This window comes from Sabethes cyaneus, chromosome 1 (genome assembly GCF_943734655.1).
Source record: "Sabethes cyaneus chromosome 1, idSabCyanKW18_F2, whole genome shotgun sequence".
In the NCBI taxonomy this organism is placed as follows: domain Eukaryota; kingdom Metazoa; phylum Arthropoda; class Insecta; order Diptera; family Culicidae; genus Sabethes; species Sabethes cyaneus.
In genome coordinates, this window is record NC_071353.1 from 167,252,043 (window position 1) to 167,262,552 (window position 10,510).

Sequence of the window (10,510 nt, forward strand, 5' to 3'; positions counted from 1 at the left end):
GTCAACTGCAGCAGACAAAAATAGAGTTGCGAGTCCCCTGGCTCGAAATTAATCACACGCCGTTTGGTCCATGACAGTACAAACGTCATGGACCAAACACCATCTGCGGTAACGCACACATGTATGGAATTTGACAGCAATAGATCCCCCCCCTTGATGTGTTGAAACTAGCTGGAATACGTACATGATAATAAGCAAACATTCATATTTCACTGTGACCAGTCGAAAAAAGTGTCACAGTATAGAAGTGACAGGCTATCGCCGCTTTTTGCTTACAATTCTAGCTGGAATAGTATGGACAAGCGATAGAGCATAAGGTGTAATTATTGATGCGTTTTTCACCTGAAATTTATGTAATGAATTTTTGCACGGTTTTGTGGTTGATCACTACTTTAAAGATCTTGTAGGAATAGATGCAGTAGAGTTCGTTCTCAAGTTCGGGAACGTTCTTATTCTTTGAATCCGCATTATTTGGGGAAAGGCTGTAGACATACGAATGAAGCAGCACACGAGAATACTAGAGAGCCTTAGAGAGTCGCCATCTTAAACCGAAAATTCCAATCGAACAGAATCAGTTGTCAAAAGTAAGTCCAATCGAACAGGAGACCTGTCAAAACACCGATTAGAGAGCCTTATAAGGAGTAACGACTAGAGAGCCTGTTAAACATAGAGAGACGCCATCTCAAATCAAGAACATTTTTTGAGTAGATTTTTCTAAATTTTTAGCAGATTTTTATGAAATATCAAAGATAAAAGCTTCAGAGGAAGGTTCCTTGAGGATGTTATTATTATATGTAGCATCGAGAAACTCGAAATCTTTAATTTAAATCGCTGGTTCTCAAAAGAGTTGGCAATAACAGACAACAGCAGCATAACTATTTACCACTACCACCACCACTACCATTAACTGTGGTAAAATTATCATGAAAAGGAATTACATATCCAGATTTTATAAAAGTTATTTATTCCAAATGCCTGTTGATCACAGAATAATCTGTGCGTGCGGCAACACTGACATACGCAGCTGCATTGTTGCTAGATGCTACCACCCCTGTAGCTACAACCCTGAAACTGTTCGTGCTTCGCACCGCATACTTATCGTTTATCGTTTTCTTCCACAAGTTGATTTTCCATAACTGTACTTACAACAAGCAGAGAAATAAATTCCAAGTTATACGAAAATAAGTAGTGTATTTACTGAAGAACACAACATATTTGGCGACGAGAAGTTGCACTAAAGGATTTTCATCAGTTCCCGGTAGCAGAATGGCAGAAGGCGGTGGAAATAATGATGCTTTTCCTGGATTCGCAGAAACTCCCACACAAGAGCTGTTGAAGCAAATGGCGGATCAAAATACACGTCTTTTACTTCTTCTGGAGCGGCTTTCTGGACAGCCGGCAACACCAGCAGTCTCTAAGCGGAGCGTTGACCAAATTGTCGAATCACTTTCATCGACAATCAAGGAATTTTTCTATGATCCAGCTGCTGGAATGACATTCGACCGATGGTTTAACAAATACGAGGATCTTTTCAGTGCGGACGGTAGAGAACTGGATGACGCTGCAAAAATACGCTTGCTACTGCGTAGTTTGAGTGTTCCTGTTCACGAAAAGTTCACAAACTATCTCCTACCACAACACCCACGGGATTTTACCTTCGACCAGGTAATCCAGAAGCTGAAAGTTATATTCGGTCAGCAGAAATCACTCTTCAGTAAACGCTACGAATGTTTTCGTGTGGTCAAGTGCGATGCTGATGATTACGTCACCTATGCCGGAGTCGTAAATCGTTATTGCGAAGATTTTGATTTGGCAAATCTCACAATCGACCAGTTTAAAGCACTGATTTTCGTCTGCGGGTTGCAATCTTCAAAGGAGACGGAGGTCAGGACGCGTCTTCTCTCCAAGCTGGAATCAGATGCTGGAAAGGAGACCAATCTCGAAGTGCTCATAACGGAATGTCAGCGACTGTCTAACCTAAAACACGATACGGCGCTTGTAGAAAAGAACACATCGTCCAGTGTGCAAGTGATTCAGCAACACAAGCAGCACCATAAGCAACCAAAAGCTGCTACGAAACAAACAGATCTTCCTCGTTCACCCTGTTGGCAGTGTGGAGCCATGCATTTTGCAAAAAATTGCTCCTACACAAACCATGTTTGTAAACAGTGCAACCGACAAGGACACAAAGAGGGATACTGCAGCTGTTTCAACAGAACTGTCAAAACGTCTGGTGAAAATAAACAGTCGCAACCGCCGCAACAGCAACAGAAGCGGAACAAAAAGCATAATCAGTCGAACAGCGTATATTCAGTCAACCAGGTACGCAGTGAACGGAAATATGTGACAACGCAGATCAACGGTCACACCGTAAAATTACAACTCGACTGTGGCTCGGACATAACCATTATTTCGGAGCAGATTTGGAAAAAGTGTGGATCTCCAGTTTTCTCTCATACCGAACACAGAGTACGTACAGCGTCCGGTGAACAGTTGCCTCTTCTGGGAGAATTTTCCTGTACCATGCAGATCGGCGAAGAGCAACGTAGCGGAACTTGTTACGTCACATCAGTAAATAATTTGAATTTACTCGGTCTGGATTTCATGAATGCTTTCGATGTTTGGGCGAAACCGTTAACAAGCATTTGCAATCAGGTAAATCATTCTACTGCTAATAATCCTGTAAACTGGTACCTCACTCGTTTTCCCGAAGTTTTTAATGATTCGTTGGGTCATTGCACAAAGACAAAAGTGAAGCTTTATCTGAAACCTGATGCACAACCGGTATTCAGAGCCAAACGACCAGTACCTTTTCACGCAGTTTCCATGGTTGACGATGAACTCGATCGACTTCAACGGCTTGGCATTATCTCGCCAGTAGATTTTTCGGACTGGGCCGCACCAATTGTCTCAGTAAGGAAGCCGGGCGGAAGAGTACGAGTCTGCGCAGATTACTCGACAGGACTCAATTCAATGCTCGAACCGCACCACTATCCGCTACCGTCACCAGACGATATTTTCTCGAAGTTGTCTGGAAACAAGGTATTCAGCATAATCGATTTGTCGGACGCCTATTTACAGGTCGAGGTAGACGACGAATCCAAGCAGATTCTGACGATTAATACACACCGCGGGCTATTTCAATTCAATCGGTTGGCCCCGGGAGTAAAATCGGCACCTGGTGCTTTCCAGCAACTTATGAGCAAGATGATCGCGGGTCTGGAAGGAGTGGATTGCTTTCTCGACGACTTCATTGTCTACAGCGTCAACAAAGAGCAACATGACCGTAACCTGGAAAAACTTTTCAATCGTATCCAAGAGTATGGATTCCATTTACGTCCAGAAAAGTGTAGTTTCTACAAGTCCGAAATCAGGTACCTGGGCTTCATCATCAACGCTGACGGTATTAAACCTGATCCGGAGAAGGTGGCTTCAATTGTCAAAATGCCACAACCAAAGGACGTTAGTGAGCTTAGATCATTCCTCGGGGCAGCAAATTTCTACGGGAAGTTCGTCCGGGAAATTCATCGAATCAGACAGCCACTTGATGCTCTCCTGAAAAAGGATTCCCAGTTTGTGTGGAGTGCACAGTGCCAGGAAGCTTTCGACACAATCAAGAAAGTATTACAATCAGACTTGTTACTGACGCACTACAATCCGTCATTGGAGCTGATTGTAGCCGGCGACGCTTCCAAGACCGGAGTAGGAGCAGTCATTATGCATCGTTTTCCTAACAACCAGCTCAAAGCGATTGCGCACGCTTCGAAAACTCTTACCAGCACTGAACAGAAGTATAGTCAAGTGGAAAAAGAGGCATTAGCCCTAGTTTTTGCAGTAACCAAATTTCGTCGTATGCTGCTAGGACGCAAGTTCACGTTGCAGACGGATCATCAACCGTTACTGAAAATATTCGGGTCGAAAAAGGGTATTCCACTACATACCGCTAATAGACTTCAACGTTGGGCTTTATCGTTGCTTGGTTTCGATTTCAACGTCGAATACGTTTCCACAGATAACTTCGGGTATGCAGATGTGCTCTCCCGACTGATTAGCAATCATCAAAAGCCCGAGGAAGAGTATATCATAGCAGCCATTGGTCTGGAAGATGAGGTCAACGCAGGTCTAGCTGAGTGTTTCACTTCACTACCGGTGAATTTCAGGATGGTTAGCGCAGCTACCAAGAAAGATGCGATTCTTCAGCAAGTAGTGCAGCTTATCAATGACGGCTGGCATCGAAAGGTTGAAGATCCAAAGCTGAAAATTTTTCACGCTCGCCGTGAGTCTCTTTCGGTGGTAAACGGATGTGTCATGATGGAGGAACGTGTAGTTGTGCCCGAAAAATATAGTCAGCGAATTTTAAAACAGCTTCACCGCGGTCATCAGGGCATCGAGCGGATGAAAGCTATCGCGCGAAGTGTTGTATATTGGCCGAACATCGACAACGATATTCAGGACCTTGTTCGTCGATGTGATATCTGTGCCAGTGCAGCCAAGTCACCACCACATTTCCAACCTCAACCGTGGCCACGAGCAGATGGACCATGGCAACGGATTCACTTGGATTACGCGGGTCCGCTCGACGGAATGTACTATTTGGTTATTGTCGACTCGTATTCCAAGTGGCCTGAAATTTTTCAAACACGATCGACAACTGCGTCGATTACAATCAGATTTCTTCAGGAATCTTTCGCCCGTTTTGGTATTCCCACGACCATTATTACTGATAATGGAACGCAGTTCTGTAGCAGTGAGTTCAAGAAAGTGTGTGACGAACTTGGAATCATCCACATTCGTACTGCCCCGTATCATCCGCAGTCAAACGGGCAGGCGGAGCGGTTTGTGGACACCATGAAACGGTCGTTACGCAAAATCGTTGAAGGGGAAGGAGTACCATCAGTCGAAGCACTGCAAACATTTTTACAGGTGTACCGCTCTACACCTAGTGCCGCGCTTGCTGGGAAGTCTCCAGCAGAGGAAATGCTGGGCAGGCCTATGCGAACAACTCTCGATCTCTTGCGCTCCCCAGTATTTGCTAACACGTCTAATCAACTTCATCCAAGGTTTAAGGCAGGTTCTGCAGTCTACGCAAAGCTCTATTCAAACGCAAATAAGTGGAAGTGGATTCCAGGGACTGTTATCGAAGTCATTGGTGGAGTGAATTATAATGTGCTACTCGATTACCAGTCAGGTCGGAGAAAACTGGTACGCTCCCACGTGAATCAGCTGAGACAGAGATTCAACGAAGCAGTTAAACCGTTACCAGTGCCAACCCCGCTGGATATTCTGGTGGACGATTTTCAGTTAACACAGTCATCAATACAGCACACCATCGCTCCACAGAATCGGACATCGGATGGCTCGATTCCTGCGCAGCAGCGTCAGGATGATAGTCAGACAACATCGGACAGTGATGAATTCTTTGAGTCGGAGGCTGGCTCAGCAGTTGCACCTCAGGCAGTAGTTCAGCCTGAATCGACGAATGCTCCTAGACCAGTTAGGGCCAGTCGCTTACCAAAACGTCTGGAGGACTACATCGTAGGTTTCACTTAAAGGGGGAGATGCTACCACCCCTGTAGCTACAACCCTGAAACTGTTCGTGCTTCGCACCGCATACTTATCGTTTATCGTTTTCTTCCACAAGTTGATTTTCCATAACTGTACTTACAACAAGCAGAGAAATAAATTCCAAGTTATACGAAAATAAGTAGTGTATTTACTGAAGAACACAACACTAGATTATTTGTTTCAGATGGCGACTCTCTAAGGCTCTCTAGAGAATACCAAAAACCACAACACCTTCTGTCATGCATGGTGCTAGAATGTTAAAGCGTGGTTCTACCGCTCCGAAATGTGTGCGACACGACGAGCAAGCGATGTTGTCGTTATTCTGGTATTTCTTCTCGGTGCGTGTGTACTTGAAATCTGCCGCATGACTGGTCGCAAGAAATAATGTCAAATATCTTCAGATTTTGGTCACCAACCAGTACATTTTACGTCCCTGATCCATAGTGTACTTATTATTTCGAGGAATTTTTCCAGTTCACTAAAAAGAGTCAATCTAACTATCAAAGCGGTAAAAGCCGTTAGGTGAGTGATAAAAAGGAACTATTTTAGACCAAAGGATCATCGCTAGTTCGTAGAACGAGTATTATTGGTGGTGACGGTGAGTAATACATTTCGGACTCAATTATCCGATGATTCGACTATCTGCGAGATTTTTTTTTTCAAATTTCATTATCATCATCATCATCATCAGTGAAAAATCATAAGAAATTTTCTGACTTTGGTGAGGTTAATCAATAATAAAACACATGTATGTATTTTAGAATTTTTAGTATTGTGCTTTGCAGCTGTACCTGGATTAATCCAGATTATTTTCTCTAATGCCAATGTATATGACAAAACAAAACAGTAACATTTCAGTTGTCAGTCTTTCTCTTTCTTACTCACAGCATTCGCATTGTCGCACTTTTAAACTGCGGTGTCCAGTAAGGTGCAAAATGCGGGATACTGTTCGTCAAATGAGCATGCGCTCACTGCTTTGAAAGCAAATTAGCTTACTCAACAAGTATGCGGTTTCATACGTGCTGGCTTCATTCGATTCTGTTCGTGAGTTCTGTAGACACGAAACTCGTGTAAACTTTGACTAAAACAATCCATGTATTAGTGAGCAAAAATATATTGATAAAGCAGCTAGTCGCTGCAGAGTGCAGACCGATTTTCGACATTTTTTTACGTGAACTTGGGAATTTACGCGCAGTTTTGGAATTCATAAGTTTTTGCACGAATTTCGGAATTTACACAGTTTTAACGCATGCGAAACGTATCTTGCGTAAAAAGCGACTCGACTCGAGTGTAATCGTAATCAGCGTTGATGTGGCTGGGTTTATCTATCAGTTGTAAATACCTATGGTGCAAATTAAATTAATTGCTTTAAAATAAATCTAGTTCTTATTTGAATTCCATTTCAGGTCGGGATTTAAAGAAAATTTCCAGATCAATTTTAAGCGCAGTTTAACTTTGATTTGAAGTCCAATTTTAAGTCTACTTTCATGTTCAGTTTGAATTCTTGGCATTGTATTTGACGGAATCAGCAAAAAAGCGCGTAGGACGCTCCTTGCTGGCTTACCTAATTAATTCCTATATGATGCGTAGAGAATTATTCCACAAATAACGAACTTCATCCGAGTTTCCATCCGAAAAAAAAACGTACAAACAAATTAAATTAAAATTTTACTGTTTTCTATATTTTACAGCAATAGATTTTTACAACCATGAGCAGAATACAAAAATTGGCAGTACCACCACACCTGAAACACATCAGCCACTATACTGAGGAAGCATTGAGTGCAAGGTGTAACGAGGCCCATGTAGTTACGGAATATAGCCGTCACGCCGAATACGGAGTCATTCAGATCAATTTTTTTGTTGGCCTTACGGCTACGGCCAAGTTCACTTTTTTGGCGGTAGTTCCGGCATTGATCTATGCTGGCGATCAAATGCTCAATGACGGAGGATTGTGCACAGCAAAGGGACCACTTTATTTCGACGAGTACAGTGGTGACCGGATATCGTTCAGCGCAGCCGAGAAGAATCGGGACAGAAACCGCCAAGCGGAGCAGTTGAACCGACACGGGACTGATCTGTTGAGTAAAGGACAATATCATGAGGCATATGAAAAATTCGATCAAGCCAACAATAAGTGTACTACTGGCTACAGTCAGCAGACTACATTTCAAAGCAATAAGAAAAAGGCCCACATGGAGATGGAAGCTGCTGATTTAAACACCGAAGGAGATCGGTTGTTTAGTGAAGGTAAATATATTGAAGCTGTGCGCAAATACCAGCAGGCTTATGATCAGTCGAAGGATGGTACCGCTCAGAAGACCTTTGAATCTAACAGAGAGGCAGCGGCAAAAAAAGCTGGGCTGCAGTTGAAAAACCAGCAAGCAGAGGAGCTAAACCGAGAAGGCAATGATTTGTTTTATAACCGGAGACTGTATAAAGAGGCATACGAGAAATACAGTCAGGCGTGCAATTTGTGTACTCATGATTATAGTCAAAAGGATGAATTTGAAAAAAATAGGGCTAAGACTCAACTAGAGTTGAAGGCCGTCGATTTGAACACCGAAGGAGATAGGTTGTTTGCTCAGGGAAAATTTAGTGAAGCAACCGATAAATACCAGCAAGCTTACAACATGTCGCAGGTCACTACGGAAAAAATGTTCTATAAATTGAACAGAGAAACAGCAGCAAAACGGATACAAGAGCAGTTGAAAAACGCACAAGTGGATCAGCTGAACCATGAAGGTGATTTGTTTTATAATCAGGAACAGTATAGAGCGGCTTACGAGAAATATGATCTAGCCTATAATATCACTAGCGATTACGCCGAAAAAGCCAAATTTAAACAAAATAGTGATGCTGCGAAAAAAGAGGCCGATGCCGCTGATTTAAATGCTGAAGGAGACCGACTGTTTCATCAGGGGAAATTTGGCGATGCTCAGAGTAAATATCAACAAGCCCATGAAATATCTCAGGTCAGTTTGCAACGTGCGAAGTACGAGTCAAATAAGGAAAAGGCTCGTCTCATAGAAGGAATGCAAAGAAACATGCAAGCTGAGCAATTGCATCAGAGCAAGCAATCAGTTGTTGGAAACGAACAAGAAATATATAAGCCAGGTCCAGGAAAATCCTTGACAGTGTTTGCTAAGAAGATGTGGAACGAAGCATGGCAAGCGGAGGATGATGATCGCTCTGAAGTGGCGATAAGCAAGTTTCAAGAGGCGAACAAGCTCTTTCATCAAGCGCTCCAACTCGCTCCGGCGGACAGGGAGATATTGGGATTGAGTAACGCGTGCAGTCTAAAGATTGAAGGTAACGAGCAGTTCAATGAGGGAATCAAATTTCAACAGGATGGCGTTCGACTGCTTCAGGAAGCGAAACAGCTCGAACGGCAACAACGTTACAAGCGAGCCAAGCTTAAGCTAAAAGAAGCGGAACTCAAATTGTTGTATGCTATGGAAAGTTTTGAAAGCGGAATTGTGCACGATCGGCGGTTTGTGTCTTGTCTAGAGCTAGCGAATCAGCAAGTTAAGGATATTGTGGGATCTATAAAAATGATCCATCAACAGATAATCAATCAGAACTTTCAAGCTCTAGATCTCAGAAATGGTCAACAAGAGGAATCTGATTTTCCGCCGGCCGTAAATGCTTCTAAAGAGCAACATTATAATGCGCAGATTTAACCTTTGAAAAGTGATTGTGTAAAATAACATCGATTTAGCATTTTAGCCTTAAAATATTTAGCATTTAAAATCGGCTTGTATTGCACAAAGAAGTATAACAGAAAATAAGATCTAAAGTTGTAGCACAGACAAACAGACGAGACACTCGCGATAATTCCATCGTCCAATCAAAAGCCACTCATTTTTCAAAAAAGCATGTTTCGCAACATGGCCACACCGCGGCGCACGGGTGTTGCTTCTAGTTTTCAGTATAAACCCACACAAATGTACAAAACCCTACAGCATAAAACCCTGCAAATGCAAGCTACTCCGCAACATGCATAACAGAGGGTGCTAGTGTGCAAGCAAAATGTGCAGGACGATGCTTTTTAAAGTATTTTCTTCTATGTGTCATGTCAGTTCGTCAGTGGTTGTAGTTATTCATTCAACCCGAACAATGCCCACAATTGTTGACCCAGTTCCAAAAAAAAACTCTATCCTTTCCAGGTATCAAAGATTGCAGTTGTCATCTCAATTCAGTGTTAGTCCATTTACTAAATTAGGTTTCTACCACAGAACAGAAGTAGAAGTTCGAACAATGGGACGACGATAAAAAAATGGTAGCAACGGTACTTACAGAATTTTTTGTTTTGAAAGATTTTCGCATAGGCGATACGAGCACAACAGATGCTGAACATAAAGAGTTTCTGTGATCCAAAAACTTTAAAATAGATATGTTGAAGATCGTGCCCCGCGTGTTGATATCCGCTCGGTTCATGACTTATTGCAGCGCTATGTTGAACAGCAGGCATGAGAGACCATCACCTTGATAAAGCCCTCTGTGTGATTCGAACGAACTTGACAGTCCAGCCGAAATCCGAACACAACACTGTGTACCCTCCATCGTAGATGAATCAGTTTGTTGAGCTATTTGGAGAAGCTGTCCTCGTCCATGATTTTCCATAACTCTTTCCGGTCGATTGTTTCATATGCGGCGTTGAAGTCAACGAACAAATAGTACCTGGGAATTCTGTATTCACGGCCCTTTTGGAAGATTTGGTGATAGTCGGCGGAAAATAATTTGGGACAGCACTTTGTAGGCGGCATTGAGAACGGCGATCACTCGATAGTTCTGTTTTCACAGACCAACTTGTCGCCCGTTTAATAGATCGGACAGATAACCCCATCTTTCCACTCCGGTAGCTGTTCCGTATCCCAGTATTCTAATAGTTAGCTGGAGCATACAAGCGGCCAGCTTTTCTGGTCCCATTTTAATAAGCTCC

The 10,510-nt window shown here is 42.8% G+C and overlaps 2 protein-coding genes across 5 annotated transcripts; both read left to right on the forward strand.

Annotated features, from left to right (window-relative positions):
• The first annotated feature begins 1,266 nt into the window (after positions 1-1,266).
• Positions 1,267-5,550, forward strand: LOC128732416 (uncharacterized protein K02A2.6-like). Its single transcript, XM_053825663.1, has one exon. The coding sequence runs from the start codon at positions 1,267-1,269 to the stop codon at positions 5,548-5,550; it is 4,284 nt and encodes a 1,427-aa protein (XP_053681638.1).
• Positions 5,551-5,906: 356 nt separating this feature from the next.
• On the forward strand, positions 5,907-9,358 carry LOC128741731 (titin homolog). 4 transcript variants are annotated; one of them, XM_053837727.1, is made up of 2 exons: positions 5,907-6,163; positions 7,257-9,358. In XM_053837727.1, the coding sequence occupies exon 2, from the start codon at positions 7,275-7,277 to the stop codon at positions 9,246-9,248; it is 1,974 nt and encodes a 657-aa protein (XP_053693702.1). In that variant the 5' UTR covers positions 5,907-6,163; positions 7,257-7,274; the 3' UTR covers positions 9,249-9,358. The 4 variants fall into 4 exon arrangements, with proteins under 4 accessions (XP_053693702.1, XP_053693720.1, XP_053693728.1 ...); XM_053837745.1 differs by lacking the exon at positions 5,907-6,163 and adding an exon at positions 6,560-6,609; XM_053837753.1 differs by lacking the exon at positions 5,907-6,163 and adding an exon at positions 6,654-6,666.
• The last annotated feature ends 1,152 nt before the right edge of the window (positions 9,359-10,510 follow it).